The 16,598-nt window shown below is 38.8% G+C and overlaps 1 protein-coding gene across 1 annotated transcript; it reads right to left on the bottom strand.

The window, feature by feature from the left end:
- Positions 1–1,505: 1,505 nt before the first annotated feature.
- ndufv2 (NADH:ubiquinone oxidoreductase core subunit V2) lies at positions 1,506–15,686 on the bottom strand. The gene is made up of 8 exons (XM_015956234.2): positions 15,563–15,686; positions 14,544–14,603; positions 13,582–13,644; positions 13,143–13,259; positions 7,157–7,325; positions 6,735–6,844; positions 1,785–1,861; positions 1,506–1,703 (listed from the first exon to the last, which is right to left on the bottom strand). The coding sequence occupies exons 1-8, from the start codon at positions 15,602–15,604 to the stop codon at positions 1,610–1,612; spliced, it is 732 nt and encodes a 243-aa protein (XP_015811720.1). The 5' UTR covers positions 15,605–15,686; the 3' UTR covers positions 1,506–1,609.
- Positions 15,687–16,598: the final 912 nt, after the last annotated feature.

The following is a 16,598-nucleotide window of genomic DNA, read 5'->3' as shown; positions in this document are numbered from 1 at the left end:
GTCTCAGAGAAAAGCCTAGCAAACATGCAAGCGTCGTTTTCATTGGTCTGGAAGAGTCACGTGACTGATTGAGCCCCACAGAGCTTAGAAGGTCTCCGTCTGCTGGGTAGATTGTAGATGGGGATGTGAAACGATTTAGAAGCGCTTTTATCGAAGCAGTGAGTAAAACCGCACTTTCTTATGCTAACTGGTTTCTTTGTAATCTCGGGTTTTGTAATCTAGTTACACGTTTATCACATTCTACCCGTTTTAAACGTGTAAATTCGGACCGACAAGAGGTAAAAGGGAGAACACGAATGGCCGCTTGACGTCATCTTTTCCGCTGCTGTGTTGCGGTCAGTGAGAAATTTCTGGAAGATCAAGGCTGAGGTTAAGAGTGATAGTGGTTCTGCATTTTGTTCTGTTGCTCTGCGAGCATTGCCTTCGTGATTTGTTTGCAATGTTCACAATAAACTACGAACATTATTTTTTTAATGCCCGCCATTCTTTGTATGAGTCAGCTTTGAATCTGTTGCGCAGTGACATTTGCATTAGGGTGGGCCTTACGCGCATGCGTCACGGTGCATAATGTTGCAGAGCCGGATTCGAAGTGGGGGAGGGCACCGGCTAGACACCGGAGGGGGCGGAGGTTGAAAATGAAATGGCACTAACAGTAAAGAAGCTCTGTATTTTGTGCATCTTTGGGCGCGTAGTTCATTTTATATTTTGCGTGAATCACCTTTTAAATAAACAAAAATCCATAAAAAAATGTGTCATTTTTTTAGTAGCCAATTACAGATCAGCTTTAAATTCTGGTTAGTTGAAACAACGTCCTACATCTCAGTGGGACCAAAATGAAAGAACTATCGATTGATTATATAGGAACTGTTTGTCATCGGTCTCTTTTCCAATAAACATATTTAAACTAAAGAAAGTTCAGGTAATCAGGTGACCTGTTATTTCTTCAGGTTGGTGCATAAAACACTGAAAGGTGTATCTGCAGTGCAGATAATGAAGAAAATGTCATGTGTTAATCTGTCAACACATAAATAACCATCATTCAGCATATATTAACAGCTGACAACTGTTTACACTTTAGCAAATAAAGTTGATAACATTTTTGTTTTACTACAGCTACATTCACAGACATAAGCACTTTTTCTGTAAAAACAGGCAATATTTATGCTCCACCCCACTTGAATTTCTTAATTTTGTTAAATTTTCTATTTTATAAATGGGTTGTTTTCATGTGACATACTTGTAGAAGATGCAGAGACTTTTATGTTGTAAATGACTATTGCAGTCATTTTCATTTATCCCCTTGAACATTGTGACTAGTTGCAAAAATCTACCTTTTACAGAGAAAGATGTGTGGCTACAAACAAGTCTGACTAGCTTTGTATTAAAACAAAAGTAAAAATGTCACTGAAATTTACTCGATAAAAGCTGCTTCTAAAAGCCAAAATTGAGATGTTTGATTTCTATTTCAATCAATATCTTGTAAGTCACAATATGACAGCCACACAACAGGTACATGAATATTTTATTTACACAGTCATTTCAGTTTAAACATTATAGCTTTAGGGACAAATTCCTTTCAACAAATTTAGATTAGGTGTCCCACATTTGTCTACAGGTCCGATCTTACGCCAAATCCAGGTCCTGGGGGAGGTCCTTTGAGAGAAGTTAATCCGCCAACAGGCTCACAAGAGAAACGGCCATTCCTGCAAATATATTAAAATGAGTTTAATATGACTCGAAAACAAAAACGTTGCGTGATAGAGTATACAAATGATTCCAAGTACCTTGGTCCAGGTGGTGGAACTCTTCCTGCCTTCAATTCATCAATGATAACTTCAATATCCTTTGGCGTAAGGTCCTCCTGAGGAAACGCAGAGAAAGAACAAAGAAACAACGTCTTATTGTTACAGTGTCAGTGCCCACATTGTTTATCAGATCTTTGTGTGACCACATACAAAAAAATAGAGAAAATACTAAAAGAAAAGGTGTAAAAGAGCTTTAAATGATAATGATTATAGCGCATCATAAAAATGGTTTTCAAAGTCACTGGATTTGCATTCTTAATAAACATATACATTTCGCAGTTCCAAGTATAATATGTAGTTGAGTAATAAGCACACATTTGACAGCAAACGCTAATAGTAGACATGGTAATGAATGTTTGCAGGTTTTTAACGGGAAACTTAACTGATTTTGAGCCGTAATTTAGACGTCTCAAACCAAAATTCCCTAAAGATAGAAACTGAAATGATAATCTTCAGTTAACAAATCTCGGTGTTCTTCCATTTTAACATTAGCCTGTGCTTGAATCAAGAGAGTGGGAACTCCAAACTTTCATCAAGTTTCCAGTGTAATTTAAGTAAAAACCTTCAGCTAAACATTCTAACATTAAGTCTACTTTTCTTTATTTCTCAACCAGAAAATGCAACATCATGTATTTCCAGCCAGAGATAGGAATTATTACATTTCTAATATGCCAGAACCAAAACCCATCATTAAAGTTTGCCCATTCAGGGCATTTATCCTGTAAGCCTTTAGCCACAATGAACATTTCCACCATTATTGTGACTGTTGGCTCGATCACTGAGCAGGTGCAAAATTTTTATTACTTTAAGCGAGAGCTTTAACATTGATCTCATGATTGTTGGATTAGAAACTTGACCAATTTCATATTTGACACCACTCTGCAGCCCTCTGCTGACCAAAAACCTCACTAGATAGGTTTGTTGAGTGGGTAGGTGTTCTAGGGGGCACTCTTGTACCTGCATTACGGCTGTTGCTGTACTGCTAGTGGTTAGCATTTTTAGTTTGACGATCATTTATAAAAATCTTAAGGAGAAAAGCAAGAACTTCACATTTTTGTTGCCACTGTCCAACAATGTAGATCTTTTTACTTTGTTTATTTTAGTGTTAGCTTGTAAAGACTGAGTCAGTCTGCGTCAGCGCGGAGACACGCAACGCCATTATCCATCCTTGCGTAGGGCCCCGGCAGGCACGCAAGTACGTACGGAGTTGAGCCCACTTGTTTTAAACATCCATCTGTCGAGACGGAGAACGCAAGCTTGTGATTGGTCAGGACGCCGCTGTTGTCTACACCGCCGCCATTGCGCCCTCAAAAACATAAAGAGAGCCGAGGATAACTAGCGGCAGACACAGAGAAGCTTGAAGAATATCTCGCGAAAAAACCTCTAAAATATGAACGTTTAATTCCGCTGTGACTGGAGGAGTGAAAAGATGCGCAGCAAGCGTTTTATTTGTGTACGGAAATGACAGGAAACGTGGGTTTAGAGGTGGCAAGCGCATGAAGAGGTGGAAGAGAATGAGAGACAAATTTGTCTGTGTTAAAAAGTCTCTTATATACAAAAAAACACAATATAAACACACCATCTTGGACCGATACATGACAGGATACCACAGAACAGCGCTACGCCCTCTGCTGTCCTGCCGGGGATTTGCTTTGCAACTCTCCCCAGGAGACGGAGAAGTATGAGAGCAAAACTCTTCCGTCAATCCGTGCGTGTCTGTCCCTTGCGGAGCTGACGGAGAAGCATGAATCAGGCTTTAGTGTTAGCTACAGCAAGGTTGTTTACTATGGTTGTAATTCCACTTTTAACCAGTAGGGCAGAGGAGTAAGAACCTGTTCAGTGTTAAGTCTAAAAACCCTTTTCAGATAGACATTCTGGAATATGTGTGGACAATATGAATTCCATTACAACACAACATTTTTATTGCAAAAATTATGCAGCTGCACCTGCTACTGTATTAGCAGCAAAACAACAAACTGCATGCATGCAGTTTCTCAGTGACTTTAAAACATCACCTCCACCATAAAACTTTTTCTGATGCTCCAAAAACAGAAAAATATCCCTTACCAGGGTTTTTTGAATATTAAAAAAAATCAGAAAATTACTTTAAATGTTAAATAATAGTTAACATCACTTAAATGCAACAGCAAATTCTCTCTCATTGCTACTGAGCATTTTCTCCACTTATGTGGTTATGACATAAAGCTGTTGCTGCTATTGGGAAGTGATCTGTGCTGGACCAAACTAGGAGAATATTAAGATTTTTTGAGGGAAAGAGAAAAACAATTGTCTACCTTTCAGAAGAGGAACTGGCAAAAAACTACATGGAAAATATGTGAAAACGTTTGTTTTTAACCCCAAATTTAACAAGTTTACCTAGATCTTAAAAAGCAGCTCAGATGATGAAACTGCAACTATGATTCTGATAACAAGCTAACAAATTGAACTAGCTCCTCTTAGATAACCGGCTAGCAGAGCTTCTGACAGACAGTTTATGTGCAGCAGCAAATCAACTATCCTGATTAACAAGGTTATAAAAGCTCATAAATGAAAAATCACTTTGATGTGTGGGGGAACTTTTCCAGGCCCTCTTTAGCAGGGTGGGACTGGGAGGAGAGTGCTGTAGCCTTTTAGCTGGAAGCTAACCGAAGCCTGGGGCTAACACTAGCGACATGAAGGTGGGTTGGTTCACCGGCACATGTCAGAGTCAGCCCGGTAAAAATGATTGACACCGAGCGGAGTCACGTTCACGTTTGAAAGCAGCGCTGATTCCAGAAACAGCACAAAGTGCGTTCGTTGTTCTGAGCCAGCATGACGAATAAGGGAACAGCGCCGCAAACTCTGTTCGGGTGTTGCTTTCCAAAAGGGTCTATGTAGGGGTGGGCGTATTACGTGAACGGGACCATCTGATTGGCCGCTTATCAGAAGGATTACATTTGGTCATAATACTTCCACGTAAAAAACTGCTGGTTTACAAAAAGCTGATGTATGACACGGATGGAAATGTTTGTTTTTGCCGTGTTTTGCGATGGGCCTATCGCACGTCCTGTTATCGCGATGATGATAATTTTTCGATGTATTGTGCAGCCCTAGTTAAAAGGAATCACGGAAGCGGTGTGATGCGCTCTGTCGCGCGTCTACGAGACGGTACCGTAGGAGGCGAGCTGCCATGGTTCGCTGCATGCTACAGGAGCGAGCTATCTAGGTGCGCACAGCGTCCCCCGGTCCCCTCCTCCTCCCTGTCCGGAACTCAACCTCACCGGTCTGAAGCAGCCACCTTGTCCGTAACAAGTCCGGACCTGTTACTAGGGGCTTCATCCGGTTTAATTACGGAAAACGTTATCCGGATGTTTGTATTCAGACACAAAGGTCTTACGGACAGAGTCCGAAACATTTCCGTTTTTCATGGCCTGTCTGAAGGGGGCTTAAAGGTTTTTTGCATTTTTATCTGCAATCAGGTGTTTTACTCACTTAAGCAAGTTAAAATCAGGTCTCAGGCGACTAAATCTAAAAGTTCAATATCGAACAAAAAACTGCAGATAAGGGAAATTAATTTAGCTTTTTCCTAACCGTATGTAGAGTTTTGGGCTCAAATTAGCTTTCTTAAGTTTTACAGTTTTGTATACAGCAAACTAAAAAGAACCCACATCCCATGTTTACCCCCAAATTCCACTACCTCCGCTCCGCCCCCGCCTTCCACAGCCGCTCGCTTCCGAACTCAATTTTTACTGATACCCGCTCTACAACGGCTCCGCTCCGGTGCGGAGACCTGAGGTGCGCAAACAAGCATGCGCGGGATTTTCGAGATCTTGCGATACAGTCCGAGCAATAAACGCGGAAGTTAGATCCAAACATCCGTTGTGTGGGAGAAGCATCGAAATGAACCGTTTAATCTGCCCATCATTTGTGTTGAGAGATCAGCAGTGTTTGGATCAACAAAGTGTGACTACTTTGATAGTGGAAACTGTATTTATGGCTTACTTTTGTGCATTTAAAGTTCAGCCGCCATTGATAGTTGTTAAAAATTGTTAAACCTGTGCATATGAAACAAAAAACGCTTTTTGTTTATCGATTTATTGTGAAATAACGGAAGCTGTGCTTGCTCCCTTTCCTGTTGGGCGGTTGTGATTCCTGTCCATTGACTGCGGAGGTGTTCCGGCGTCCGGCAAAAATGGGATCGATTCTATTTTTGCCGGACGCCGGAACAGAGGGCGGCGCACTGCCGCAGCACGGCCGCAGTAGTGGAATAGCTCTGATTGACTACAACGGGACCGATTTTGCTGCGGAGTTCGTGCCGGAGCGGAACGGAGGTAGTGGAATTTGGGGGTTAAAGTAAGTTCCACTAAAGTTGTATCAAATATTCACAGAATCTAACATTTACAGCTCAAAACACCATATTTACCAATATGATAGGTGAATAAACAGATAACTTGTAGTTTCCAAGGACTCTGCATATTTCAGATGGCTACTAATTCATTTAAAGTTAAACACACTGACTACATTTGCTGTTAATAAATGGCACCATAACTTGCTGTAATAACCGTATGTCAGCAGTTTAACAGAAGCGCCTCCTTTTTGAGTTGTTTTTACTTTAATTGGGTCATTCTATTTTGCTTTGCTTGCAGTAACTCAGTTTCTCAGAGTGAATTAATGCAGAATTAAGTTCACATAATGTTTAACACAAATCTGAAAGGAACTCTTTTAATATCGCTTCTAGCTAATAAAAGTGATTCATTTCCAAACTGATTCAAGGGTGCTATAGTACTGCAAACACTGACTTTATTGTACTTGCACGGCCTCAGCAAAATGAGGCTGAGAATACAACTTTCTGCAGACAACCTTTTCATTTTCAGGTTTTAAACAAATTTTGTTAACGTAGTTAGGATGTTAATTGAGGAGGCCATCTGCACAGAGTAGCAGAATACTCACATAATAGTTGTCATTGATCTGGACCATCGGAGCATTCACACAGGCGCCCAGGCATTCCACTTCTATTAGAGTGAACATCTTATCTGGAGTGGTTTCTCCAACCTTAATACCTGCAGACAAATACAGTAAATGTCTGAAAAACGTTAAAACCTTCATACAAACCTGATTAAGTAATTAACTAAGTGGATTATGTCAGAAAGTGAAACCTTTAGTACTAGACTAATTAAAGAAGACTAAGCATAGTCTTCTGTTAGTTTTATCATGAATGTTCCTGCAGCTTGTTCTTTGAATACCACTGACCACTGTATATATCTACACATTTGTATCCAATCTTTTTTTTAAATAAACAATAAAAAAAGTTTGTCTGGATTTTCATCTCTCGATTGGTTTCTCTAAAGGAAAATGGAAAATTACTTCCTCACCCAGTTTGTTCTGGATGGCTTCCAGAATGCTGTCGGAGTTGCAGAGCATGCAGGGTGTCGTTGTGCAGACCTGAATGAAGTATTTTCCCACAGGCTGACGCAGAAACATGGTATAAAATGTAGCTACTTCATACACTCTCATCGGAGCGACCCCCAATACCTCAGCAACCTGAAATATAATGGTGGCAGAGTTTCAGCATGTATTATCCTGTAATTTTCCATCTTGACAGCAGATAAAGAGGAAGTCTTTTTCAGACATGAAATATTAACATCTTCATTATCCTGATAAAGAAAGATCATTCTTGGTCATTGGTTAGTTCAGCTTCAATCTTTGTTGTGACTTCATTCAGACAAACCTGGGAAATAGTGATGTGTCGGTCGCGAACGAACTGGCTCTAAGAGCCGGCTCTTTGAAGTGAACGACGGGAGCCGGCTCGTCTTTGGGAGCCGTCCCCTCCCCTCTTGCTTTAGTGAAAGCTACAGGCGATTGGTCACTATGTGTAACTGTGTGTCCAGACTGTCCACACACAGAGCAGTAGGGGCGGGGAAGAGAGAGGATCAGACTCAGACACACAGCAGAGCACATCCGTGTGGAGGGAGACGAGAGGGAATGAGGAGGAGGAAAAAGGCGAGCGAGAGAGAGGAGAGTGCGATGAAGATGGTGAGAAAATGAGCGCCAGCAGTCGGAAAGGGGAGATTTCTTAGTGTTCCTTTATTAAATCCATAGAAATTATAAATATTTGATATACTGCATTTTTTTACATTAGTAAATCATTCTACATATAGTTTAGCATTATTTTTGGTGACAAATATACTTTACGCAACAGAAAATCTGAGGAGCCACTTGGAAGCCGAAAGAGCCGGCTCTTTTTGGCGAGCTGAGCCTAATTCCCATCACTACTGGGAAAGTGACAGAAAGAAAATGGATGAGCTTAAAATCCATTAATATTTAAGCCTTTAGAGCAGTCTGTGTGATACGTGTGGATTTATCTAGACAGCATTTATAATCAACTTGAGGGAAAATATGGTATTTTACTAGAGCTGACATCACCATCTTCCTCATCATTGCTTTGTCAGGACAAAAACCCCACTACACCTAACTCTTTTTAGTCCTCATAGGTGTTTTTTCTTGCCATAACAAGTTTTGCTACCACAAAAAAAAATAAAGACATGCACCTCTAATGTTAAAACAGCAGTCAACTGAAGTGTTTAAATATAAACTCAAAATTTAGAAGTCAATCATTCATTTTAGTCAAAAGATACTGCAAGTTATTCTAAGGATAAACTACAATTCAGGAAATTTAAAGCTGCAATAGCAAATCTACAGAACAAGCTAGCTTAAAACATTTTCTTCAAGCCTCTTTGCGGTAGAAAACGGCGACTGGTGTTTGGTGCTGTCTCATTTCCTCTGGCAATGCTGGCTCCGGCAAACGTGGCCCAGGAATGAAGCCGACGGGAGTGGTGAGTGTTCTGTGATCGTGTTTGCGTTTAAAAGCTAGCTTGTTCTGTATATTTTCTATTGCAGCTTTACATTCCTTTGCAATTAATAAATAATAAAATGCATTTAAAAGGAAAGAGTCTAAAGCAACGTCTGCGTATCACTAACTTGTTCATGTGCCAACAGGTTACTGGACCAGTACCTCTCACCACAAAAACAGTTTCTGCCACTCTGCAGTTGGACTCATGAATGTCAGTCGTAGAACTTCCTCCTCTAGTTGCTCTGTTTCAGTCACCTGTGTTGTGTTTGCACTGGGGCTGAACGATTAATTGCATATGCAATTAAATTGCGATGAGACAAAAGGCAGCGAGTGGATAGCACAATGCTAATATACATGGGAAAACCCACAGGGATGCTAATATCACTGATTACGTTCTTACAAATTACGAATTAGGAACGTGCCAAATGATTACATTTGGAGTCTAAAAAAAGTAAAAACTGCCATCATTCAAATAAATACAGACTAGTGTTTCCCTTACATAGGCCTAGCCGTGGCGGCCTGCCATGGCTGAAATCCCAGCGCCACGCCTACAAGATCCCAAGTTTTATAGATTTTTTTTTTTAAGCGCTGTTTCCCAAAGAAGCCGCAGGAACCACTCTGTTGTTGCTTGTGATCACAGCCGGCAGGCAGCAAGGAGAAGGAGGCAGGGCAGGGTGGTTACAGCTAGGGATGAGCCGGATACTCAACTCGTTTCAGACGAGTATCCGGTATGAATAAAGCATTTTTGACGAATACGAGCATGAAACGAGTAAAACTCGTAAATATCTGTAATCGTGCTGAAGGAAAATCCTCATTGGGTAACGGACTATCTTCACGCTCTGTGATTGGCCAGTCACATAGAGCGCCCGCCCCTCCCTACACACAAAACTCTGCGGCCGGGAGCTCAGTCCGGCCCATGCATCCACGCAAACACACAAACAGGAACAGGTCTGTCTGTTTGCTTCACTGTTACTCACTTTTTTCATAACGTACGTGGTGCATTTGACAAGGCAGAGCTGAAAACGGCTCGTGTTGCGTCGGTCACTGCCTCCGCGCCGGTCGGGTATTTTCAGTTATTTTCTCTCTCTCTCTCACACACACACACCTTAATCAACATTGTTTTGTTTAACCGTGTGTTGGAAAAATGCCAACAACGTTAGGAAAAAATCAGTTTAATCAAATTACAATTAAAAAATAAATAAAAAGTTGTGTCTGGTTCTAGTATTTCATATTTCCTAGTTCCTACTGCATGAATTCAGATGTATTAATTCATGCACTTAAATATTAATGTTCTGATTTTATTGAAAAACTTCCTTTACTATTGTGATCAAAACTATTTAATCTCAATTCTGAGGCTGCTCTGTAAATAGTTTTCAAATAAACAATACACATAGCAACTTCTGATCAATCCATATCTATTTCAGATTTAAAATAATGTATTGATACAAACCACACCCACTAATTTCCAAATAATAAATAAGAGGTGCATTCATTTGCGTTTCTCCTTTGATCAGCATTAGTGATATTTTCAGCACCACAACAATGAAGCGAAGAAACAGATCCCCGAGTTTGTTAGTAATTTTATTTATTAGGTGCATCTGACCTGTTCTAGTTTTCTCTGAAATCAGATCAAATCAGTGCTTCTATGGGTTGTCTCCTCTCTGCACTAGAAAAATTTACTGTTCACTGTAATGCATCTTGATGTTCTTAACAAATAAATTAAATCAAAGATATTGGTCAATAATGCCAATAATGCAAATTTGTGTTTCAGTCATTTTTATACTGGCTTAAAAATACTTCATTAAGTCTACCAAGCAGGGGTGTAGAACGTGTTTAATAGAGCCAGCCCAGTAATGAGCTTGGACCAAAATAAAGGGCGCAGAAAGTCAAATAAAGGGGGGCAAAAGGAGATGTTTTTCCAGACGCCAAGAAAAAATTTAATGCCAAATCCCCCCTGCAAAGTGTGTCACTGAGAGTTTAAAACAAATTATTCTTGTGCAAATATTGGTGTATTCACCTTTAATACTAGTTATTAAAATGCAGCAGTTGCTGGACTGGTGCAGTTCAAAGTGGAGTGCATAAAATAAAACAATATTAACATAAAGGTGAGACGTGTCATAAATATTCATGAATGAAATCGCAATTGCAATATTGAAGAAAAAAATCGCAATTAGATTACTTTCAAGAATCGTTCAGCCCTAGTTTGCACTAGAGGCAGACAGATAACGTTTATTTTTTTAAGGCCGATGCTGATACAGATTTTTTAAGAATTTTGTTGCATATGGCCGATGTCTAAAGCCAATTATTAAGGCAGGTGTGTGTATGTACACACACACACACACACACACACACACACACACACACACGTTTTAGCAGCTCATTGATTGTGAAAGACAACTAAAAACTCACTGTGTGCAATATAAACTAGGTATGTAAATAAATCTCTTCATTCATTGAACTTCAAATATAAAACAAAACAAAAAACTGTTGGGGTCCTTCGAGTCCTTTCTTCAGTCTAGTAGTGGCGGCAGTTGGCCACACGGGTGCCAGATTTTTTTTTTTATTATTTTTAAATCGGCTTTTAAAAAGAATTTCGGACGATATAGAAGAAATTGAATATAACGGCTAGTAGATATATCAGTCGGCCTCTAGTTTGTGCCTAAACGGATCCGCTCTGACCAGTACCAACGCTTACTTGTATATACAGGTGCTGGCCAGTAAATTAGAATATCATCAAAAGGTTGAAAATATTTCAGTAATTCCATTCAAAACGTGAAACTTGTACATTATATTCATGCAATGCACACAGACCAATGTATTTCCAATGTTCATTACATTTAAATTTGATATTCATAAGTGACAACTAATGAAAACTCCAAATTTGGTATCTCAAAAAATTAGAATATTCTGAAAAGGCTGAATATAGAAGACACCTGCTGCCACTCTAATCAGCTGATTTACTCAAAACACCTGCAAAGGCCTTTAAAAGGTCCCTCAGTCTTGTTTTGAAGGCACCACAATCATGGGGAAGACTTCTGACTTAACAGCTGTCCAAAAGACAATCATTGACACCTTGCACAAGGAGGGCAAGACACAAAAGGTGATTGCTAAAGAAGCTGGCTGTTCGCAGAGCTCTGTGTCCAAGCACATTAACAGACAGGCGAAGGGACGGAAAAAATGTGGTAGAAAAAAGTGTACAAGCTCTAGGGATAACCGCACCCTGCAGAGAATTGTGACGACAAACCCATTCAAAAATGTGGGGGAGATCCACAAAGAGTGGACTGCAGCTGGAGTCAGCGCTTCAAGAACCACCACGAGGAGACTCATGAAAGACATGGGATTCAGGTGTCGCATTCCGTGTGTCAAGCCACTCTTGAACATGAAACAGCGCAAGAAGCGTCTCGCCTGGGCCAAGGACAAAAAGGACTGGACTGATGCTGAGTGGTCCAAAGTTATGTTTTCTGATGAAAGCAAGTTCTGCATTTCCTTTGGAAATCAAGGACCCAGAGTCTGGAGGAAGAGCGGAGAAGCACAGAATCCACGTTGCATGAGGTCCAGTGTAAAGTTTCCACCGTCAGTGATGGTGTGGGGTGCCATGTCATCTGCCGGTGTTGGCCCACTCTGTTTCCTGAGGTCCAGGGTCAATGCAGCCGTCTACCAGGAAGTTTTAGAGCACTTCATGCTTCCTGCTGCTGACCAACTTTATGGGGATGCAGACTTCACCTTTCAACAGGACTTGGCACCTGCACACAGTGCCAAAACCACCAGCACCTGGTTCAAGGACCATGGTATCCCTGTCCTTGATTGGCCAGCAAACTCGCCTGACCTTAACCCCATAGAAAATCTATGGGGTATTGTGAAGCGGAGGATGCAATACGCTAGACCCAACAATGCAGAGGAGCTGAAGACGACTATCAGAGCAACCTGGGCTCTCATAACACCTGAGCAGTGCCACAGACTGATCGAGTCCATGCCACGCCGCATTACTGCAGTTATTGAGGCAAAAGGAGCCCCGACTAAGTATTGAGTGCTATACATGCACATTCTTTTCATGTTCATTCTTTTCAGTTGGCCAACATTAGAGAAACAAACATTTTTTCATTGGCCTTTAGAATATTCTAATTTTCTGAGATACCAGATTTGATGTTTTCATTGGTTGTCACCTATAAATATCAAAATTAAACGTAATAAACATCGGAAATACATTGGTCTGTGTGCATTGCATGAATATAATGTACAAGTTTCACGTTTTGAATGGAATTACTGAAATATTTTCAACCTTTTGATGATATTCTAATTTACTGGCCAGCACCTGTAGTAGCCGATTGTTGCTTCCCTATATTATTATAATTTCATCATGTTTATTTCTGATTTTTGCTCATCATTTATTTTGTCTTGCACCAAGTATCGCAACAATTTCCTAATGTTGTAATTCTCGCACATATGGCAATAAACCCCTTCTGATTCTAAAAGCACCGAGCCTGTCTAGAGAAGGTCTGAGAGTTTACCTTGTTCATGGCTGAGATAGGGAGCCATCCGTGTTGTCTCTGAGCCAAATCCAAAACGGGGATGGTGGCTGCTTGCTTGTGTCCTTCAGGGTACTGGGACAAGATTGCCTGGACTCTCTAAAGGGAAAGTGTAAAAAGAGGAATAGTTTCTTTTTTTTTCATCAAAGCCAATTTTAAAAACAATTACTGATTTTCTTTACTGCATATTTTGTGCTAAAATATTTCAATAATAGAGAAGAACTTTTATAACATGACAGTAATAAAAATACCCTGCAGAAACTTCAGGGTCTACAAAAAATTATAATATTTAATGATATATTATAATTAATATTAATACGTTTCTTAAAAAAAATTCTCTCTAAAGATATACCCAAAAAAAATTTTTAAATACATCAGTGCACATGACAGAAGAGCTGTTCAACACAGAGGTCCGTCTCACCTTTTTGTTCTCCTCCGTGAACTCAAATGGTGTGTCTGGGTTGTTGTCGGGAGTATCTCTGTGCTGAAACAGAAAAAAAAAACACTTCTGTTAGGATCCTATTAACACTAACGGGTTAAAAACAAACAAATTAAGGTAAATGTTCAGTTAATGGTATCGGTATTGGAAACCCATCACGGAAGCCCTGAGGGGAAACAAGTGTTACAAATCACCAAAAGGTCTCGACACAGAAACAATTATGTCTGTTTCTGTACACTCTGCCCTCTCGTGAGCATCAAATATCTTTCTGCGATTAAAAATTAATACAATTATCTTTTAATTTATAACGTACAAAACAACACTGACTGCAAGTGTTCTAATACAACTCTGATCAAAACATTTCTCCTAACAAGAACATTGTGAGACCATAACAGTTTCCATTGCAGGTTGTGTGATGTTTTTATTACTCTGAAGATTTCACCCAGGTATACAAGGAACTTTTGGAAAACAAGGACCTTTGAGATTTGCTCAGGAAAACCTGGTGCTGACTTAATTTTTTTTTAAATTATATAGTGGGAGGAATTTTAAAACTTAGTTGAAATTGTGATTAAATCAATGTGATTTTTAGGCAAATCTAATTTCAATAAGAACCTTTAAAACTATGTAGCAAAAAGGCAATAATACTATAGATAACACTCATAGGTTATAAAAAATTCAACTCCCAACTATTATCTACTTTGGTAATGCAGAATTCCTCCTTAAACTTATCAAATGACTTGGGAAAATGTATATAAATGTATTCACAGCATAATAAACTAAACATGACAGCTTTGAAAGCACTCCTTTATATAGCATCTTTTGCTGATTTGATCTCACAAACCTTCTCACATCTGATACAACTAAATGCTTTTGAGAGGATGCAAATGTTTAAAGAACAAGTTAATATAAAAATGCCTGAATAGTAAAATAAACCTGAAACTCACCACAAAGAGGCCTCCAGCTGAGCGTGTAGCAGACTGATGCAGACCCCTGACCTGCCTGGCCTGCAACCCAGAGGAATACAGGTAACATACATGATGCAATTGATTATAATCTTTATATTTATTAAACTACTTTAATATGTGGAAAACATTACACACACACCATGGAAGCCCTTTGTCAGAATATGTGAGAACTCTATGTAAAATTTAAAACAAAAAGCAATCCAACTACATAAAAAATATATTTGAACTTGCATTGACACCTAACCCCATATTTATTTATTTATTTATTCTTTATTTAACCAAGAAGGTCCCACTGAGATTAAAACCCTAATTTTCAAGAGAGTCCTGGCCAAGAGGCAGCAAAAAATACAATCACAACATCTCAGTAGTTATATACAAAGAAGGGAGTTACAACACAGAGAATAGATCAAGTGTTCTCAATCTGGTGTTAAATAAACCATAAACATTACATGAATGATTTAGCTGCTTGCCTGAACGATGTCCACCTAAATGATATGCAGGATGCATAAATTGGAAAAATGATTTTTTTATCGTTTGTTTTGAGTTCTAAATATTACAAAAGATCAACAAATCAGGTGTTGAATATGAATGCTCTCACCAACTTGGCTTTAAGTTAGATGTTTTAAATTATTAGACGACATTTACATTATACATGATCCTGAACTTAGTAATGATAAAATGTACTTTAAATACTTTTACTTTCCCTTACTGTAACGAGATTTAACGGAACAAAACTAGCCTTATATTTACCTGAGACCCCCAAAAGACAAACTGCTAGCCAAATTATACAACAAGTGATTAAACTTGGCCTTTTTTTTTTCCTTAACAGTTTATGCTACCTTGTTTGAGGCTAACTGGTTAGCTTTACCGTTACCAAACGGCGCAAAGCTAGCGGCCTCGGCTACATGTCCTTGTGAAGTCATTTAACTATTTCTTTGACTTATTGAAAAAAACATTTACATTTAAGTGCAGAAACATGTAAAACATTGTCAACATACCGTCTGCGACACAGCAGAGCGAACAGCAGCAGATAAAAACATGCTTTCGAAGAAAATTTGGTCCCGGTGTGTTAGCAGAGGGACGTGAAAGCGGAGACAGACATCAACACTATTTCGATTAGTAAGGTCTGACTAGACGCTACGCATACGTATGTGTGGGAAACTAATCGATCACAGAGTTAAATGTGAAGAACAAACGATCTATTTCCGCTGAATATTACAACATTACGCTAAATAAGCGGTCCATCAAGTAAATAAATAGTACATTTTATTTATATAGCACTCATCTCAGTTAGAAAATCACAAAGTGCTTCACATAGATCAAAACAAAATAAATCATAAAGTCATAAAATCATAATGATCTTGAAACAGAAATACTAATTAAAATCAGAAAGATAAAGTCATAAAATACAAAAAAACCAAAAAGCAAATGAAAGATAATTGTAAATTTCGAGTTAACAAAATAAGGAAAAAAGAAAAGAAAAATAGGATTTAGGTAAAAGCAGCTTTAAATAAAAGGGTCTTCAGCTGTTTTTTGAAAGTGTCCAGACTGTCAAATAATGTTTCCTTATTGATTCTTCAAGCTGGATGTAGCTGATGTTATCTTCAGATAATATATGCATTTTTTGTTTTGATTTTTTTTAAATTCTAACTCTTTTTGGCCATGAGAAACTGTTTAAATCAATATTTTCATATATTTATTGTTCCATTCAACCCATGTCCCTTTTTAACTTTGATTTTGAACTTTTGAAACGGAATTTGAAGGCTTTAACGTCATTTTTATTGCCAATGATCTGATTTGATTTATTTTGTCATTTTATGTAAACAAATATCAAACAATGGCATGTGTAGAAACAGTTAAACATTATGTAATATTAAAATGTTATAAAATAACAGCATAAGTGTTATGGGATTTTATGAATAAAGAACTTATTCATGAGCAGTTCAGCCTCTAAAATAAATGTGTGAATAAATTGTTTAAAGTGAAATCTCTCAGCACAAAAATACTATGAACTCAAATACTTTAAACAGCTGT

The sequence above is a fragment of the Nothobranchius furzeri genome, chromosome 11, assembly GCF_043380555.1.
Source record: "Nothobranchius furzeri strain GRZ-AD chromosome 11, NfurGRZ-RIMD1, whole genome shotgun sequence".
NCBI lineage: Eukaryota > Metazoa > Chordata > Actinopteri > Cyprinodontiformes > Nothobranchiidae > Nothobranchius > Nothobranchius furzeri.
This window is presented reverse-complemented; position numbering and strand designations above follow the sequence as displayed.

Excerpts from the sequence above, each read along its gene's own strand:
- ndufv2 (XM_015956234.2), bottom strand. The coding sequence starts at position 15,604 with ATGTTTTTATCTGCTGCTGTTCGCTCTGCTGTGTCGCAGACG. Across the intron at positions 13,645-14,543 it reads CAGCTGGAGGCCTCTTTGTG|CACAGAGATACTCCCGACAA; the intron begins GTGAGTTTCAGG and ends TTTCTGTTTCAG. Across the intron at positions 7,326-13,142 it reads CTATCTCAGCCATGAACAAG|GTTGCTGAGGTATTGGGGGT; the intron begins GTAAACTCTCAG and ends ATTATATTTCAG.